This window comes from Planococcus citri, chromosome 3, assembly GCF_950023065.1.
Source record: "Planococcus citri chromosome 3, ihPlaCitr1.1, whole genome shotgun sequence".
In the NCBI taxonomy this organism is placed as follows: domain Eukaryota; kingdom Metazoa; phylum Arthropoda; class Insecta; order Hemiptera; family Pseudococcidae; genus Planococcus; species Planococcus citri.
Genome location: NC_088679.1, coordinates 43363636 through 43383835, shown reverse-complemented (window position 1 = coordinate 43383835; position 20200 = coordinate 43363636). Strand labels below are relative to the sequence as shown.

Here is a 20200-nt window from a genome sequence, read left to right as displayed (position 1 = left end):
CAGAGTTCGAATCTAAAATTCAAGTACATAGATATTCATCTACTGGTATTTTTTTATTCCCTTCTTAAACGTTACACAAAGAACATGTTTAATGACTTCTTAAAATAAATCTATTTTATTCATTAGAAATTCAAATGACCCGTGATACCAAGAAGATAATCAGGTTATTAAATTCGTAGAATGAAAAGAAAAAAAAGAAAATAAAAACAGGCAGACCTACGAGCATCACCATCGTAAATAAATCAGTCAAAGTAAATGAATATGATTACAATCACAAAAAGCTCATCTCGTGAAACCCGATTTGAAACAAATTTCAAAGTATGAACAATTAGATTACTGAGCAATCATGTGTTTAAAATTGTGAAATTTCGCCCATGAATAAACCAAAAACTTGATGAAATGATTCAGCAATCACTTGTTGTGGTAAGTTGATCTATACATAATTTTTCGTTAATCGTTGTCGTACAAAACATAGATACCTTATGCATTGGTTCAATGAATTTTCAGCTTGTGCTATGTTCGCCTTTGTGTTTATCTGACAAAAGCAATGACATCTTTCCGCAGAAAAATTCTCCCACGCGGAGGAACTCGATGACATCAGCCCGCTCATTTTTTCATAATTCAAGTAAGGCAATCATCAATGCACATAGAAGCTACCTATTGCAAGTCATCTACTTACTAATACAAAAAATTTAAATGTCATCTCAATTAATCCAAATGCTTAAAACTGATTTCATGATTTTCCATTATAGACAGCGCATCAGATGAGACCAACGATGCACTCATAGACCCTAAAGGGTCATCACAGTCTGTCCAAAGTAGCTCATTGTTGAACTCGATTTATTACGTTGGTTCTGCGGTACAAGTTTTGATCAATTTTCTACGAGGACGAAACACCGAGGAAAAAATCCAACCGAAACGAATAAATGACTCCCAAAATCATGTTTACATCATACCAACAATTCCGCAAGGATCACAACAAAAGCAATTTTTTCATAGAGGTAGTACTAGAGCTTATACAACTCGTTCTACAGTATTTCGTTCTCGACAAACCAGAACACGTCTTCTTCATCGCACAAATAGGCCTAACGATGGTAGTGACCGAAATATTGGAAGTGTTCTGAAAAAAGCATTCGCTATAATAGCATATGGAAAGCAATTACTGCCAGACGGATGCAAAAGTAAATTGAGTCAATTGTTGGGTTTGGGTAAAATTGTTGACGAGAAAAAAACATCAAGAAGAAGAAAATCGAATGCAGCAACACCTCACATTAAACTGACAAGGAAACCGAAAATAGAAGAACGTCGTTAAAGGTGATGATATTATTGACATTGGCAACAAGGAAAAAAAGTATAGGTATCGTAAAAACGAGCATGATTTAATAAATCTAGGAAAAAGTTACCTAACTGCGTAAAGATAATACGACAGTGAGTAGGTACAAGTATTAAAATGTATTATGCATACTTGATGAATGATGATAAAAGCGCGAGTAGGTAATTTAGGTACCTACCTACAAGAGAACAACTTCGATGATTTTAAAATGATAGGTATTGTATGTGCTTCCATAAGCCCCGTTTTAAATTTCATAGCTACGTGGTGACCGAAAAAAAAAAAAGTGGAGAAGGATTCGAAATTAAAAATAGGAAGATAATAATAATAAAGATTCGAGAAAAAAAACTTCATTGCAGTAGGTACACGATACGAATGTTATGTAACAAAATGTTCAATGAAAAAGTATCATTTTTAAAAGTTACCTTGCAATTGCGCTGTAATTAAATTTGAATCGATAATAAATCATACCATTAATAACAATTTCGTTTATCAGCGCGTGATTTTCATTAACTGATCGAACCATATGAGTTTAAACTGGGATACCTACTTAATCTTTTAATAAAAAAATATTTGTAAGATGTTTGTCTAAAGTGAGACAGTATTACTAGAATAAATTTCAAAAAATGTTGAAAATCTATACTCACAATATTTTATTGCGCGAATTCGTGAAATGAGTAAAAAATTAGTAATTTTGGTAAGTGTTTGATCGAACTTATTTATGTTGAGTCATATCATTCGTTCTGATTCATTTTTATACGAAAAAACTGAAATAGAAACTAAGATTATTTTCAATCTTTGGGCTCAGATTTCAGGGGTTTTTGATACATAGGTAACCTACTACTAGCACCGAAATGCATATCAAGTCGAGAATTCCGATAAATAGGTAAAAGTAACTCAGTAGAGAAGACGCACTGAAGTTTAAAAAAAAACAAGACATTTTTTTCTTCTTTGAGTACGCATGATACGAGTTGGTACTTCTATCTTGATGTCCATAGATGACAATTGCATATTCCCTGGGGATTTTTTTGTCGTGAAATGAATAATGAAGCTAATTATCCATCTTTTCTCATTCAATTATACTGATAAGTGATAACTAAACACCTCAATACAGACAAAACTACCGGGGGTGGACACTGAACATCCTCCTTCCAATTCAAAAATTCGTCTGAAAGTCGACAAATTTTCAAAAGTTGGTCATATTGTGTTTAAATTTGGCAACTTTTACCACTCAAGCGAAACGTTGAAAAATTTGAAGAATATTTATGAAAAAATCAGTAAGCTTACTTTAATATAATTTTGACAAAGACTTAAGTAGAAAGTGAAGTTTGAAAAAAAAAATTAAAAATACACAGTAACCCTATAGGCTGAAAAAACACGATTTCAAATGAATAAATCGATAAGTACGGTACCTACGATAAAAAATAGAAACTAATTAGTAACAAGAAAACTTACCTATGCGATGTTTTTCAGGCATTGATATGTTTAATGTTTTCCATAGTCAGTGGAGACACGAATATTAACGAAGAACACTCGACAAAAAATGCAGAAAATAATTACGAATACGCCTCCGAAATCCCCACCACCATCAAATTACCACTGTTCATTCGACTGTTTGGGAAAAAACCATTAAAATTCATTAAAAAATCAATATCGAAAATTCTAGGTAAAAATCTCACTGGCCTAAAGATACGTTCGAATCGAAGCCATACGACGCTAAAAGGCAAGCAAACGTGGAATTTGGACAGATCAGACTTTAATTTCTCCGCGGAATACGCCATTTACACCACTTTCGGAAGAAATGATAGTAAACTGAATGGTACGGAAAGGCAAACACGCGTATGGAGTAAAAAACCCTATCAGAAGGATACGTATTATCGTAGATTCGTTTACACGCCAGAAAGATACACACATTCTGTCAAAGTAAGAAAATACTATACACCCGGCGGATCTCCATTAACCCAAGAAATAAGCAATCGACAAACGACAATTGCTCGTCAAGCCGCAATAAATAATAACGAAAAGATCACGCCAATAAAAATAAATCGTAACAGAGATATCCACGTTTTTCCCACAGCCGTGTTAGGTGATAAGAATAGCTACGAAGCGAGTAAATTTAACGAACAATTAATCGCATCACAATCTGATCACGACTTTCAAAATGGAAAGAGACAGCGTAGATGTAGCGAGCACGGTTCATCAGAATTTGAAGAAGGATACACTTACCTTCTTAGGAAGAAAAGACCCGAGTCGACGTTCGATCCGTACGCTTACCTCACTAGATTATCAAAAAGTCCTGTTTTCACGGGCGATTATACTCCAAGAAAATATACGTATTCTAAATACTTCACTGTGATTAAACCGATTTCAAGCACGAAGGCAGCTACAACCACCACCACCACCAATAGGAAACCTCTTGTAATTAACACTAGACCAAGAACTTCTCTCAGAAGTCTGTTCCCAAACACACCACTTGGAACCACCATGAGACAATGGACACGAAGATTTTACACACTCAGGCCTGAAATTGTCACAAAGATGGTGGAAGATGAGACTAGATCAACACGAAATCAGACCAAGCCATCTACCGCAGCCAAACATTATTGGATTAATAACTGGAATCTACCTATGATGTCTTATTACATGCAACCGATAAACCATACCTTCAGGACATACCAGCCAGCAATAACGACCAAAAATCTGCACGATCCGCGAAGTAAGACAACACGAGCGATGTATTATTTATCGCAATACTGGAATAAAGAATACTTCACGTACTATACGAACTTCGACCCTCCGGATGAAAATTTGCACGATTTTGCTAAACGTATGGGATATTTTCCTGATGCAACGACGCGTTTCATGAGAATCCGAATGATGCCCAAACGCTACAGACCAGAAGGTTTTATCGATGTGTTCTCTTTGGATAGTTTTGTACGAGACATCAACAAGCGTTTGGAGGAAAATCAAACATACCCGCCGCCTCACGAAAGGGACAGTATAAGTGCCAGTGTAGAGGACGTATCGTATTGGTTCTTTTTCAACAGATCAGTCACTCCGGTTGAACTAAACCCAGGCACTCGTTGGAAAAAGAAACCAAGACCTACGATGAAACCCATACCGTCTTATTTCTTCAAAGATTCAATTGTAAGCCGGCATTACCCACCTTCGCGCGAAGAAGACCAGCTAAAACAGGGAACCACTTTCAAGAAATTCGAAAAACCTCGTCTAACTCCAAAACCAACACGTCCATGGGCTTTCCAAACCTTTGAAACGCCTTCACCTATTATTCATACATTTGCACCTAGCTCCAGTGTTGCGACACCTCCACGGATTATTCACATACCTACGTCCGAGTCCGAAATGAAATTATTCGATACCCGGACACCTATACCTACACTTCCGACAAATAAAGAAACAACGGCCCGTAATATCGATCCTTACGGCCTACTTAATAAAATGGTCCACTATAATATGCAACTCAAGCAACCAAATCGTAGTAACGTTGTGGATCCATCAAAACTCCATCCGGTGGATCAACTCCCTAGATTTTTACAACTTCCGTTTTCCTTATCTCCGGAGATGATGGTGTACACGGATCGTGCTGGCAGACAGCTTTTCACCTTACTCGGTAAATACCACATACATGGAAATAATAAAACATTGGAACGTGTACGAAATCCGTCAGAATTTTCAAACCCATTGAAAGTAGTAGCTCCACCACCCGAAAGTGGTTTTTATAGAATTATACAAAGACACCGAATTCGAAATAATGATCAAATCGAAAGAAAGCCTGCTCCATTATGCCTTGAAACTAATGATCATAAGGGACAGCAAAAATTAATACCAAATGATCCAACTGTAGCGGTTGAGATAAGGTTTTATCCTGTACGTACCCCAGGTACAATCAAGACTTGGAAAGAGTACTTTGGGTCGCAAAAACACCAGTCTTCTTCGGTGGATTTGTTAATGCATTCGACGTTACCAACACCAACGATGATAAGCAGTGAGGCCCTTACCCAGTTACTGATCAAGTAATATACTAGTATGCTATCTGAATTGGAAAAGCGATTCGATGATGAGATTTAATTGTGATTCAATTGTCGAAAATCAGTTGACATTTCGGAAAAAAAACCAGTAAAAATGTTGGATTAATGAGGATTACTCTGTAATTTTTGTCAGTGGCGGAGAGTGAATTGATATCTAGTATTATTTTAGTCTATAATAGGTATGATGAATAAATTTGATTTTTACAATTATTCCAAATGGAATCATGCCTAAAGCAAATTTTTTGACATACCTATAGGTATACTAACAATGCCTTGAGACAAAAAGTCAACATGGATAATAATAATTATGTGAATACAACATCAGGGCTCGTAGGTACTCAATTTTTCTCCCAAAAAATTATCTTAAGTAGGTAACCAAAAAATTGACAAAAAGCGAACAAAACATTTCAAAACAAATCACAAAAAAAAACAGAAATATCTGTATAAATAGGTAGGTTGTAACTTTTCGATAAAAAAGCGAGGCTTTTAGGGTACCTATGTAGGTATTTTTTTTTTTTTTTTAAATCAGATTATAGCAACTTTTCCAACAAGTGAGCATTTTTGTAAATTTTAGCAAAAAGCAGACTTCGACGATTTTAGCTGAAAACATGACTTTTTGGCAACTTTTTGCTTTTTGTAAAAAAAGTTGATAAAATTTTGAAATTAAGATTTTTTGGAATTTTTTGCAAAGAAACAACAACTTTTAGCATGAAAGAAATTTTGTGAAAATTTCGTTGAAAAAAATTGAAACTTTCTGGAATTTTTTGGGAAAAAGCGAAAGTTTTTCATAATTTTTAGCAAGGAGCAAAACTCATCTTTCACAATTGTGACAACGGGAATTTTGGTCAATTTTGGCAAAAAGCATGACTTTGTAACCGTAACGCTGAAAAAGTAATCTATAAGCAGTTAAAAAAGAATAAGAAAAAGTAAGTTACCTAAATAATATTTCCGCACACATTATTTGATCATTGATACGAGTACCTATCATTACTTTTTTTTTTTTTTTAAGAACGAATTATTTTTTTCACAGATTTTTAGATGCAAATCGGATTAAAAATTTGACTAGTAGTATAAAAATACATTGCCAGGCAAAGTTTAAGATGCCAAATTGTATTCTTCGATTTGTGGCGATTTTTTGAAAATCCAAATCCAATTTGGTTCATTTCTCAGGAATGAAAAATTTAGTCAAATTAAGGAAGAAAATTCAACGTTTAATTACACCAATATTTCCGTCCCTCAAAATCGAATGGGTAGGTACCTAATTGGAATTGCAGTTCCGAGCTCTTCTGAAGTCTCTTACGGATTTTTAGATTTTCCAGCTCCTAAAAAATGGCATAGAGAGAGCTCAAATTATATTCAGCACCTACCAACCTATAATTAACCGATCTCATGACTCTTTCCATCGGCAAAGGTTAATTACCCACACTTTTTCAAAATTTGGTATCTGATGTTTCAAATCAACATCTTTCTTCGCATTTACTTTAATAAAAATAAAATTAATTAAAATGTGAAAATCTGCAAGAAGCTTTACAACAGGCTGAAATTACGACTAATCGAGCAATCGATTCAGATCATGAACCTAGGTTCAGCTTTTCACGTTGGCGAATTCGAGAAAAATAATTTTAAAAAAATAATCGCTAAAAAACATTTTAAAAAAATAAAAAAATAATATTTTGTCAAAAATTTGTGATAAGTGTAAAACTCTTCTGAAATGTTTAAAGATAATTTCCTGAACGAAAGTAATAAACTATCAATTTGGAGCTCTAAGTAAAACATCAGAATTGATTCTTAGAAAGCAGTTCCAAGTAACCTTTTTTCAATTTTTAGAAAATGATTCGCAGAAATTTCAAGACATATAATTTTGAACGACCTTCTTTCTTATGCAAAAATTTACATCCTCATAAATGGAAACGACGTCATGCTCATACGCACATCAATCTGAAGTTCTGAACTACAGAAGGAGTCCTACCACAAAATAATCTCCTCTCACCAAAAATATACGCAGTCCATCTTTAATTCCTGTAGGTATGTCTGCCTAATACTGGGATTGGAGGGACCGAGTAACGTTTTTTTAAAAATATGTTACGCAATAATGTATTGCATTAAAAAATTGACTATTTTTGAAATCTTATTCACCACAAGAACTCAGAAAAAACGAAGTATTTCATTATTTTGAATTTTCATGGTTTGAAAAATGCGCGAAACATTTCAAAATGGAATGTAAGAAATTCTAAGCTTATCAAAATACGAAAATTGATAAAAATTATTAGGCTACTTCGTTTAATTCAAAACCTCACCAACACATGCTTCATGATTTCTAATATAAATGTGTTTTTAATTACTGATTATTTTCAAAATACATTTAACGTTGGCAAATTTGTTCTCACAGATGCGCATAAAATATGAAAAATATTAAATTAGGCGATATTCAATAATTTAAAATGAAAATATCATCATGCAGCTTGGTGAGTTATATGAGTACGTAAGAAAATTTTAATCAGTTTAACAATTATTTATCTAATGTTTATCTTTTCAATGCTACATTGAAACCGCAACAGTAAACTTTTGAGAAGATTTTAAGACAAAAAAATGGAATATAAGTAAATTTTAACGAACGGAGAACCCGATGTGAGAGTTTGAAAATTGATGAAATTAAATATTTTGATTCAAATAAATAAATAAAATCTTTGTGACGGCTACAAATGTTCTAAAAATTCTCAAAAATACCGCAAACAAATACCTAATACTAATTTTATTTTATATTATTTTTATTACTACGCAACAGTCAAAACTCTTTCAAATGGTATTAAAAACTTGCGGTATCTGCTTTATCCACCTATGTTAATTGAATAACATGCAAATAATTTCAACATTGTTTTAGGCTCTGCTAATTTTTGTCATTTTTTCAATCAAAAACCATAACGCTTATCCATTTTGGAATTTGAACCAAACACAATCATCAAGCTCTACATTGCGTTCCATCCTGACGTATGATCCAATCACCGATACAACTACAAAATCTACGCCGCAAAATGAAATTCCCAAGTACGATTCTTTTAGTGATGAATTTACAACTTCAACGCCTGACAATGAAACCACGACGTACAATTCCTTTACCGACTTCGCCGATAAATCTACAACTTCGACACGATTCAGGGAAATCCTGAGATATTATCCTTACACCGATAAATCTACAACTTCGATACAATTCAAGGAAATCTTAAGATACGATCCCTTCATCGATAACTCAACAACATCGACACCGACCCGAGAAATCCTAAGATATAGGGCTTTTACCGATGAATCAACAACATCAACTCCTTACAGAGAAACCTCGGCATACGATCCTTTCACATATAAATCAACGATTTCGACTCTTGTTGGCCAGCAATCCCAACGAAATCGTTACAATTTCAAACATCGGTTCCGAAATCCAGTCATTGCAATTACTGTGCCAGTGAAGATGAGTTCTCATCGAGTATTCAAGAGACCCATCAAGTCGGCAAAACCCGTAACCGATTTCAAATCGGACGATGCATACAAATCATTGAAGGAATACGCGTACATCGACACGCCATTAAACAGCACGCCGATGGTTCATTTGAATATAACCTTGCCAAAGATGGTTTTGGAAGGAAAAGCTCAACGGCTAGCGAGTCCTTACATAATTCGAATAACGTTGGCTAGAAAAATGGCGCCTAGAAGCAACGTAACGCTTCCTAGTCGGGGTTTTCTCAGGATAGTTGGTTCACCAGTGAATATGTTACAAGATGGAAATTTAGCTATGGTTATAGGTAAGATTGCGAATCAAATCGGTAACGCTTACAATATGTCTGGCAAAGATATTCAAGGAATGCGTCACGTAATAGTCATGGGACCAGGAGGGCAGATGGTAAACAGACGTGCTACTCCACCGAAAACAACAACTGTACTGACTTCTCCCATCGTGATGACTGCACGATTACGTATCCGTCCCAATTGTACTCTTCCAAAAATAACAGATCAAATTATTTATTTCGAAGATTATACTAAGTACTTTGAATTATATTGAACGCCGTTGGCTTTCGAAGAAATGCCCCGCCAAATAACGAGAGCTACTTTAATTGGCGAAATGACCGAAACCCAATCTTCGATTTTTTTTTCAGAATACCTACGATAGTATTAAAAACATTTTACATAATTATAAATGGATTTGTATAATAATAAATGCAAATCATGCTGCCAAGTCATTCGTTCCCAGAACTCAGAAAAGGGTAGCGTAGTTTTGAATGATTATGAAAAAAAAAAAGGATGTCCCATAATACAGATAGGTACTTGGTGGTAAATTGAACTTGAAAAAAAATTTAATTCAGCCTCATTCTAAGCAGGTCTAAGTGTATCATGCATGGCAAGCAGAATGATATCAAAAACGATTTTTTCATTAATTTTAAGTTTGAACTGTTCTTTCCTTACAATACATTTTTCACTACGCGAATCATCATTTCATCGACTCTTCGGACTCTGAGATAAACTGATGATAGTTTCTGAATTTTTTTGGCAGAAAAGTCAGGTGAAATGACAGAAATTTCACTAGAAAAAACAATGCACTGTACAACAATATTGGACTTGAAAATGAGTCAAACGTTCCTCTCCTTTCCTCTTACACCCCATATATGTACAATTTCATCGCGAAAAGTAATTCAAAGGCGTGTAAAAAATGCAAAGATAATTTAATAGTTAATAAATACGAAATCATTCGAATTCTCAAATATCTTACTAAGACTTAACACTTACACAAATTTCTATCACACGATCAACGTGGAATAAATAAAAACTGTAGCTGAAAAAAATGGCAGCTAGTTACGTATAGTCAGTAAAATCGCAGTAGTAATTACGAGTGGCTTGCTTGTTAGCCTCCGTTTGACTCGTGGAAGCACTTTTCTCCTCGATTACTTTCTTTCGGATTTGTTTAATTTTCCGCAGTCTTTCTAACCAATTCGATGCGTAAATCCCTCCGCAGTTTCTATCTTTATTCATGCTACTTAACACCAATGAAGCGAGCTGTAGAAGAATAAACAACGTAAATTTCACCGCCACGCTAATTTTCGATAGCATCGCTGTATTAATTATGATTTTTCTACAGTAAACATACGTTTATATGAAGAGCCAACTGCCTCGCTAACAGGGATACGTTTGTGTCGGAGACTATCTTAGTATCGACGTTTCCGATTATTTCCAACAAATCATCTTTCGCTTTGACAGTTAATTGATTGGTATCGTGATCCAATGGTTCGATAATAATGCTTGCAAAATTGTATTGACACTGACGAAGGGTAAGAATGCATATAAATCGAATTCTACTACTAATTCGCAATAGTATTTTAAGAAAATTATAATGACATACCTTTACAGTATTGAGATTATATTCTTCGCCGCTTTCATTATACACGATGCTAACTAAATCGTTACCGATATGTTTTTTTTTGTTATTACAATTCACGTCATTCTCTTTATTCGGCATCAAAGTAGCCACATGGAAAATAACCTACAACCGTAATGATTCATTATAATTATTATAAACCATACTAAAATTTAAAATAGGTACCTAAGAAACAACAGCACATTTATGAGCACATTACTTTGAACAATCGAATATTTTAATACAAAATAAACTACAAACCTGCATAATATCATCTTTCCAAATATACGCGTATTTGCCATCGTTTCCGTTCTGCTCTAAACCACCCAGGAATATGTTTTGCGAATTGACATCGGCTAGTCTCACCAACGTTCCTAATTTCTGTGTGAAAAAATAAAAATAAAGATCAATAATCGAATCAAAAAATTACACCTGATAAAAATACAACATATTCGCACTTATACGTACGTACCGATAAAAACTGAACGTAGCGAACGCTACCGTTCGTATTGCTTAAAATTTCCTTTTCATTATTCGCTTGACCAGGGCCAACATAAATTACTCCGACCTTTAAAAATTACGATTTTTTCCATTTTAAAATATGCAACCAAAAAAATTATATGCGCGGTGCCGCGTTAAAATTTCATCTTACTTTATGAGTTTCATACGGAGGAATGCGATCGAAAACATTTATCGCTCTTTGAATGGTTGTCGATGAATGAACGGGTATTGGTTTCTCGTTACTCTCAAAGAACATCGACGAATCGTACAATTGTAAGAACACGAAACTGAAAATTTCAAAAACCGGTGTCAGAATGACCAAAAAATTATGTACATCGTTTTGTTATTAAAACAATACCTTGGATTAAGTCCAGATTTTTTTGAATCGTAATTAGTCTGATTAGGAAATTTATTCCTGGAATCCCACTCGGATTGCGATTTCTTCGTAGGGCTCATCACAGAAATGGTATGAACACGGTTGCGTTTATAATCTAAATTACTAAATGAATCTGAGTGGGATGTTTCAGCAGAATCCTGAAACTAAATTGAAATATTTAAGCTGATATCTTTTTGGTGGCCTTATTTACATGACGGATTTCACTCACTTTCCCGTGTTTCATAGATCGAAGAGAATAAATTGGAGGCGAGGGCGGCGGTTTAGATGTCAAATGCGGTTGACTAGAAGTGAGACCGTGAGAAAGACTAACATACGAAGCCGAAGGTGGATGCTTCTTAAATGACGATGTCACCTGCAGATGACGACCATATAAAATCGTAAGTACATACATAGTAATGTAATTGAACTATTTATCATAAATTACCGAAATTATTTACCTGCGAAGTGCTAGCTGAACGACTGAATTCAAAATCATCGTTGGGTAACCCTTGTTCGTCGAAAAATTTTGTTTCAGTCTGCTTTTTATGTTCATTCACGTTGAAGTTTTCATACGAACTCGAAGGAGGTAACTGCGGAGTAGAGCTGGATTTCTCGCATTGAGAAATATTACCAGACGAGATCGACGGTGACGGCGAGTTTATACTTGACTCCACATCACTAATGGTTTCGACACTAGTGATCGCTGTTATTTGAGTAGTTTTCGGTGGCGTAGTGCCCAATCCAGGGAATTCTTCTGGAATAGCTTCGCAATTACACCTATTGTAAAATAAATAACACCGTGAATACAGATGTTTCAACAGACCTCTTACAAATAGTAATATCTTACCTGAGTTCTTTTGAATAACAATGCTTGCCTGATTTTTTACAATCCATGAGTGAGCACTGATCGCTTGATTCGCATTGTTCGGCTGCATTCACTGGGGAACTGTTGAAACTTCTCGATGAATCCTTGGCAAACGCGTTTTTCCAATTTGAACTCATTTCCGGACTAGAATTTGATCTGCGTACGGGATTTCTGCCATGACAGCAATGTTCGTTCGATTCTGTCGACCAAAAAATAGAAAATTAAAAAATAAGCAAATAAAGAATAAAAACGAAAATATAAATGAAAAATATATCACCTCCTTCGATGGGCACTCCATCTTGCTCATCATCAACAACGTTAGTTTCACAACATTTCGAATCATCTTTAGAGATGTCAACGACTTGCTTCGAATCGCTAACCACGTTTCCAACAGTATTCGGAGTAAAAACGGTAACTTCTGCTCGTAACTCAACACCAGTTTTGACCGGAGGAAGTTCAGTAATATATTCCTTCACCGGATTTTCCGAATTATCCACGGAGAATTGCTGTAACATAAAAAACATTATACAGTCTTTGAAAATTTATTTTCAATACATTATGATCGTGAAAGTAACCTTACCGCAGTTGGCTTCGCCGCGGCTTCTTTTTGCTCCTGCTCTTGCTTTTCCAATAATTTGATACCTTCGTGTATAACAGAAGCTTGATACAATGAGCTAATATCTGCCAAAGGATTCCTATACGGAGTATAGCATGTCTCATTCTGGGAACGCATTATCCAGGAGATGTCGCCTACGATGAAATGATTGATATTTTACAGGTCAAATTGACAGTAAAACGTGAAATATTTCTCCAAGTGTAAAATTTTACCAGTAGGCCGACGTATATGAATTTCTGCCCAGCCTTGGCACCAGCAAGGACAAAAATTATAAGATTCTCGATCTTCTTTATTGATACTGGATTGTTTATTTAATTCTATGCCATCAGTAATTCTTTTTTCATCTGTTTCGAAATTACTTTCGCTCGAAGAAGATGCCTTTAAACTGTCGGTGAGATTACCATCTTCACTGTTGATTGATAAATGTCGAGTAAGTTGTTTACCGGCTGACTTTTGAACCTACGCAGATATTTCGAAAAATTAGCAATACGAATGTAACATGGTTTTGAACATATGTGATAGGACATACTTGACCGGTGCCATCGCTTGAATTATTTGTATCTGTATTTTCCGTTTGTTTATAACCTCCATTGATATTCAAAAATTGGAGTTCTGTTAACAAAATGAAATTTATAAGTTTTAGTATCGCGAATTTTCAAGTTTTTCACAAAAAAAACTATAGCGCATAATTCGTATCATATCTCGCCCTTTTGATTAGTTTGTTTTAGCGAAGGCCAATTTTGTCAATTCATTCATTCACTAAACTATTATTTGAAAAATAAATTCTTCTCAAAAAAAAAAAACAAAATAAACTATTACTTTTATCGATGGTACAAGACACAAAGCATTTATCGCAGTATCCATTATACATTGGCTTCTGAGTACATCCGCTGGTATTAACGGTAATAATATTGTTTCCCAGCAACCACGTCAGTGAATTGCCGTTTCGCAAGATGAATTCAGTACCCGGATTTCTAAAAAAAAAAATCATCAAGTTAACGACGCGTTGAAGAGTAATAATCGCCGAACAATTAAGTTTTCCGGTAATACATACCGTCGAGGCAATGCCGAAAAGCTCGTGAACGCATTTCGAGACATGAGATCGATACAAGTTTCAGTGAGTTCTCTGTGAAATGTAATGGACGTTTCATCATAATTTTTTCGTAAATCAGAGGCACCTCCAGCACCTTGAGACATCAAGCGACCGGAACCACTCATATGTCTCTCTTTTTTTCTATTTCCCTTTAAGAAATGAAATAATACATATACGTTTTTAAGAATATTCCGTAGTTTTACAAATAGGCGTTACAGGAATACTTCATAAAATCGAAACGAACCTGCTCCGTCAAACTAGAACTTCTTTTACGGTTAGAAGAATCCTCGTTTGCCACAACAGGTTTTGGAAAATTTTCCTCCTCAAACGATCCTAAATGACTTTTTACACCCTGTACAACAGATTGATTGAGTTAATAATGATGAATGTAAAAATATGTATTTCACAATTTTTACTCACTTTGATGATATATTTCACAAAATCTCTTCGTAGCGGCCTTCGACATTTCAAAAACCAGACTGCAATTACATGATGAGCTAGCGAAACGACATAGTGATTGTATTTGAAGGAATTCGTGTACGGAAAGATAATAGCAAATATCGACATGTACTGATTCGGAATAAAATTGGCGTAAACTTGCGGAAATGTGGTTAAAACTGAAAGGGTACAAAATCATGAATAAACAAAACAAAATCAAATACCTGGATGAGTATGATCGACAGAAACTTACGCGATAAAAATTCTAGTATAGGAATAGCAACATGTACGGTGGCTGAAATTTTTGACAAATTTAATAAAATTTCTGGCAATAATTTAACCATCGCTTCTCTCATCTCCAACAAACAGATCATCAAAGCAGTAACACATTGCGGAGCTGACTTGTACACCAATCCTAGACGGAAAACTGTTCATTTAAAAAAGAACTACCAACTCAATAAGATCGAGTTTTTGCTTTCATTTCCTTACCAAAATGTAAACATGAAATCAAACGTTGTTGGTGTTGATATTCTAGGTGAGTATGGTACGATGCAAAAGCAGAAAGAACCGGAATAACGCATCCATAAAAGGACGGTTTACTAAACTTGGGTGGTAAATTTTTCAATTTATCAGTGAAGTCCTTCTCAGTGATCTGAAAATTACACCGATATTAATACAATCAGAAAACAAGCAAATAATGACTCTTACACAATGAGATGTATATGCACTCTACTTGCCATTAAAATAAGAGATTGGACAATTGATTCAACTTCGCTGTTATATTTGGAAAAAACCAAAGCACGATTTTTCAACGCAGTAGGAATTGCTAATAAAATGGATTCTAAAAGTTCCCAATCTGAAACAGATCATTCAGTACACATAATTCGTCATTCTGATACGTATGGTTTTTGTCCCTTAATCTACTGAATGAATATTTGAATATTAACCTGATTCATGTTTCAAAGTCGTAACAATAACCCGGCAAGCATTTGTCAACGAAATATACGTTAGTACATAACCATCATAAAATTCTTCTTCAAATGACGAGCAAGAACCTTCAGATGATTTGCTATTTACGCGAGAAGAGGAGGAAAACGAACTGTTGGAAGATCTTTTATGGTCTGCTAATATGTAGCATGAATATTCCACTGTGTTGGAGGAATCGATGTAACCAATACGGCAATTTGAATCAGCACGTAGTCTCAGAAGAAAGTCTACTATCTGTAGAATATATTGACAAATAATATAAAATTACTCTTTCATATTCATCATTGATTTAAAAAATTACAAGTTATATACAAACCTTCCAACGAACATCAATCAGGGATTCTAAAATCTTGGGTCTATCGTAGTGACACTTGAGAAAAGTAACTAAAATATCCAATATCTTGATCGCATTTGAAGAAGGCAATTCGTGAACACAAAACGCGAATATATCCAGTAACCCTCCGACAACTTTCTTCAGATCTGATTTGTTGCTTTCGCTGATAATTTCTTTTTGGTCAAATGGAGTTCTTAAAACCTAATTGTCAAAAAAAAAAAAAAAAAAAAAATTAAATTTCGTCTTATTTGAGAATATTTTTAAACATAGAGAAATTTAAATATACCTTTTCCAAGATATCTAAAATAGATTCCATATAAATGCCTTGGCAAGTTTTGCAAGATCTGATCAGAAAATCTAACGTAGTGTTACGTATTGTGTCATCTTTCTCGAAAGCGAAGTTATCGAAATACGGTTTAACGATGTTATTCATGATCTCTTTTTCGTAATGCCAACTGAAATACAAATATTTACTTAGAACTGTTTTTTTTCGCGCTAAACAAAATACTATGCATTCATATTAAAACTAAATAAATACCTATTTTCCTCGATGATTTTCACAAGCGTCTTCAATAAGTGAATTCTAATCGATGGACGAGTTTCTTTGATCAAAAAGGTTGAAACAATTGGATGTATCTTGCTGGTCCAATTCCAATCAGTCGATATAATTCGGTTAAAATAATAATCGGTCAAATAAAAAATGAAAGCTTCCTGGTAAAATTGGGGGAAAAAATTAGTAACTCATAAATAAAGCACATTAATAACACCAAGCAACACTAACCGGCATCATTGCTGACCATTTTTGACAGAAGGATAACAACTTGTCCATATCGGCGTTGCATTCGTTCTTTCTAAGCAAGGATTCTACTTTGTTGAAGATATCACAGATGTAGTTTAGTGGATTCGGATAATCCCACTGACCTGAAATCCACGAATTACGTATTACGTATTATTTCAATAGCATCGCTTTCCTTTATAATAAAAATGGATAAATGATTCAAGCACCTATTTTAGAAATAACGGATTCCAAAATATTCAAAATCTCGTCCCACGTAGGGTCTTTCAGCTGCTGTCCGTAATTTTCAACGGTCCATTTCATTGATAAAAGAACCTCCACCAACACGATGGGATCGTCTAATTTGGACACCTACAAGTAAACAATTTTTATTCCAAACATCATGCAGGTCCTTCAACTTATTCACAATATAAAAATTTCATCCGGAAGAAAATTTTACTTTCGAAATAGACGGTATTATGTACATCGGGATGCATCCAGCCAAACAATCCGGTTTATTACCCAACAATGCCATATTTAATATATAAATTATTCCGCTGATAAGACCCGTGTCATTATGATAGCTATTGTCTAGGAGCATAGCACACAGCGTTTGTAAACAAAAATGTCCCATATGAGTTCCCAAAAGATTTCTCATAATCTGAAAATACAACGTAAGAAAGTTTTTAAAAATCTACATGTAATTGGTTCAATTACCGATTGTGAATATGCATACCTTCCAACTGGCAACATTATGTTCTTCTAAGCAAATAGTTCGACTCACGGCAGAAATGAAAGCCACCATAGTTTGTTGAGATAATTTACTGTAGCAGACAACAGTATCTAACAATTCCAGAGAAACTGATACAACAGATTCAATATCACTCTGACAGCAAATGTAACAAGCATTTCTGAAAAAGAAAAATCATCGTTTTAGTTCGGAAATCTGAAACATTTAGTATTGAATGCTGATATAAAACTCACTGGACGATTCCATCAATAACATCTTCATCGATAAAACTCGAATTATATTTCACATAATTAACCAAAACAGATAATAGCTCAACAGGTTTTTCGAGCATTATATTAGTTTCCATCCATTCTAATAGAAACATGCCAATTTCTTCTTCAAGAGCGTTAATGTTCTTCCCATTTTGGGTGAGTTTTTGTAATAATTCAAATCTACGAAGTAAACCAACGTTAGCGACAATTGTAGTAATAAATGAATAACAAATTAGAAAAACTATTCTATACCTTGCAATAATATCTTTTTCGTCTCCTACATTTTTGATGATATTGAAAAAATATGGTCGTATGTTTTCCAATCTGTCGTATTGAGCAAAAACAAGGGATTGATAAAAATATATAACATCACGACGATGCTCCTTGTAACGCGGATCAGTCAATATATCATTAACGCAATTACAAATTTTTTCTATAGCGTTCTGAAACAAAAATATGAATTTGTCAGTAATATTCTAACAGAAAAATAAGAATTCGAAACAATTCATACCTTCTCTAAAGTAGTATGTAAAACAATATCCTTCAGTTCGTTGATGGCTTTCATTCGTTGATCGATGGGCACTTCTTTCTGAAGTTGACGTTTTAGTTCCGAGTCGAGGGCAAATTCATCTCTTAATCTCATCTGAACAGTGCCTGCACAAAAACACTTTTTCCTCTATTACATGCTTTGAGAAAAGAAGAAAAATATGGCTGCATATGTTACCCGGAGGATGTTTATTGCCTTTGAAGAACTGTTTCAGCTCCTGTTTGAATTTTTCGAATGGTTTTCCTTCTTTACCACTCATCTTGAATCAGTTCATTAAAAGGATACTCTTCATTAATTTGTTCGTAGCTAATAGGTAATCAGGTACGAGACTGCATGGAAATTTTTCAAACTATGTAACTAGTTGCATTATGGACATGAACAAACTTAACACACATTCATCTCAAGATTCCAACGACAAATTATATGCATTATGAATATACTTACTTTTAATCAAGTACAAAGAATCCTCACTTATTTCATCACTCGAACATCACAAAATTGGAAAAATTAATTAAATAACCTGCGTGCATTTCACCGAGCCGAGTTCGACTTGCACAATGAAATGAACAGAATGAAAATGATGAAGAAGAGATAAGCTGATAAGACCGAGCAACAAAACACAGGCATCTGTGTGCAGTACAATGTTGCGGCAAACCGCAATGCTGGACTTGGAAAATGTAAGGAAAATGATTGATGCCTATTATATAGCTCTTTCATTTCAACAATGTTACGTCAACAATATTTTCACAATTTTTATTATAAATTTTAAAATGCAGGAAAATTGCGAAATTTAGATGGTAATAAAACACGAAAAACACTTCGTTTTTTTTGCCATGAGCCTTTATTTTTAATAAAATAACTTCTAAGGGGTTGATTTAAAATGCTTCGAAAATGATTCATTATCGCATCTTTTCTTCCTTTGGTAGAGAAAAACCTTGGTTCCGATTTTTACAATTTTTTGTTCCAATTTGATGATTTGTTTGAAAAATGAAAAATATCATTTAAATTTTATTATTTTTACGGAGGGTATTATCTATGAAAATCACCATCACTTTGCTGGTGAAAATTTGATTTTGGAGCTGCAGGTTGTTTATCAAATTTTTTCAATGTTCGTAAAATGTGAAAAAATCATCTTATTTTGGAATTTTCTCTGTAAAAACATTGACTTTTTGAAAACAAATCCTGTAAAAAACAAAATAAGTACCTATAGGCAGTTAGGCACCTTTAGAATTGGAGAAAAATAAGGAGAATCGGAATCGGAGAATGTATTTTTCTTTAAAAAGCGGTTTCATCATTATCTTTCTCATCAAATTTTTTTTATAATTTTCAATTTTAACATTGGTGATTTTTTAAAACCAATCTCCGAGAAAGAAGTTATTTGAAAAAAATAAGCTAATGGCTAGAAAAACCAAAGTTTTTTAAAATGTTTTATTATACCAATTACTTTTTTAAAAATGAAGATATCGTATTATACTTTCTAAATTTTGCAATTTTCCTGAATTTTATAATTTATTGTGAAAATATTTCAAGTTAACTTAAAATCGTTGAAACAGCTGGGCTTCAATCTGTTCATTTTCCAAGTCCAGCCGATCACAGTACCTAATACGTAGTATTTATCTAGGTAGGTGCCAAACGTGTACATAAGTACATCCGAGAAAGTGTTGATAATTTTTTCGAAATAATTTTTAGTATGGTACATACGAGTAATGAACTTAGGACCTATCTATTCCTTCATTCATCATTGTGCAAAAATAAAACATGTTTGTTTAATTTTCAAAATTCAAAATATTTTAATTACGAGTACCTATAAATACCTAAATTGATGAGGGGGCATCCAAAAATACACCATCAAGTCCAGTTTTTGGTGTGGAATTTCATTTTTCAGTTAT

The 20200-nt window shown here is 34.1% G+C and overlaps 3 protein-coding genes across 6 annotated transcripts; 2 read left to right on the top strand and 1 right to left on the bottom strand.

The window, feature by feature from the left end:
• Positions 1–218: 218 nt before the first annotated feature.
• LOC135839763 (uncharacterized) lies at positions 219–5589 on the top strand. 2 transcript variants are annotated; one of them, XM_065355958.1, is made up of 4 exons: positions 219–423; positions 508–625; positions 753–1314; positions 2804–5589. In XM_065355958.1, exon 4 carries the CDS (start codon positions 2819–2821, stop codon positions 5366–5368), a length of 2550 nt encoding a protein of 849 aa, XP_065212030.1. In that variant the 5' UTR covers positions 219–423; positions 508–625; positions 753–1314; positions 2804–2818; the 3' UTR covers positions 5369–5589. The 2 variants fall into 2 exon arrangements, with proteins under 2 accessions (XP_065212030.1, XP_065212028.1); XM_065355956.1 differs by lacking the exons at positions 219–423; positions 508–625; positions 753–1314 and adding an exon at positions 1321–2027.
• Positions 5590–7609: 2020 nt separating this feature from the next.
• On the top strand, positions 7610–9853 carry LOC135839766 (uncharacterized). The gene is made up of 2 exons (XM_065355961.1): positions 7610–7844; positions 8261–9853. The coding sequence occupies exons 1-2, from the start codon at positions 7821–7823 to the stop codon at positions 9428–9430; spliced, it is 1194 nt and encodes a 397-aa protein (XP_065212033.1). The 5' UTR covers positions 7610–7820; the 3' UTR covers positions 9431–9853.
• Positions 9854–10069: 216 nt separating this feature from the next.
• Positions 10070–18908, bottom strand: gig (tuberin). Of its 3 annotated transcripts, none has more exons than XM_065355951.1 (34): positions 18756–18908; positions 18489–18640; positions 18276–18418; positions 18017–18207; positions 17747–17944; positions 17499–17673; positions 17223–17423; positions 16993–17134; positions 16769–16908; positions 16526–16698; positions 16274–16442; positions 15970–16188; positions 15614–15887; positions 15404–15522; positions 15156–15318; positions 14920–15081; positions 14649–14845; positions 14473–14580; positions 14190–14377; positions 13955–14109; positions 13665–13747; positions 13348–13594; positions 13100–13269; positions 12797–13025; positions 12502–12718; positions 12113–12431; positions 11884–12027; positions 11637–11818; positions 11430–11565; positions 11250–11345; positions 11039–11158; positions 10763–10903; positions 10511–10681; positions 10070–10419 (listed from the first exon to the last, which is right to left on the bottom strand). In XM_065355951.1, exons 2-34 carry the CDS (start codon positions 18568–18570, stop codon positions 10219–10221), a joined length of 5655 nt encoding a protein of 1884 aa, XP_065212023.1. In that variant the 5' UTR covers positions 18571–18640; positions 18756–18908; the 3' UTR covers positions 10070–10218. The 3 variants fall into 3 exon arrangements, with proteins under 3 accessions (XP_065212023.1, XP_065212024.1, XP_065212025.1); XM_065355952.1 differs by having other exon boundaries at positions 18489–18668; positions 18756–18893; XM_065355953.1 differs by having other exon boundaries at positions 18489–18570; positions 18756–18889.
• Between the last annotated feature and the right edge of the window lie 1292 nt (positions 18909–20200).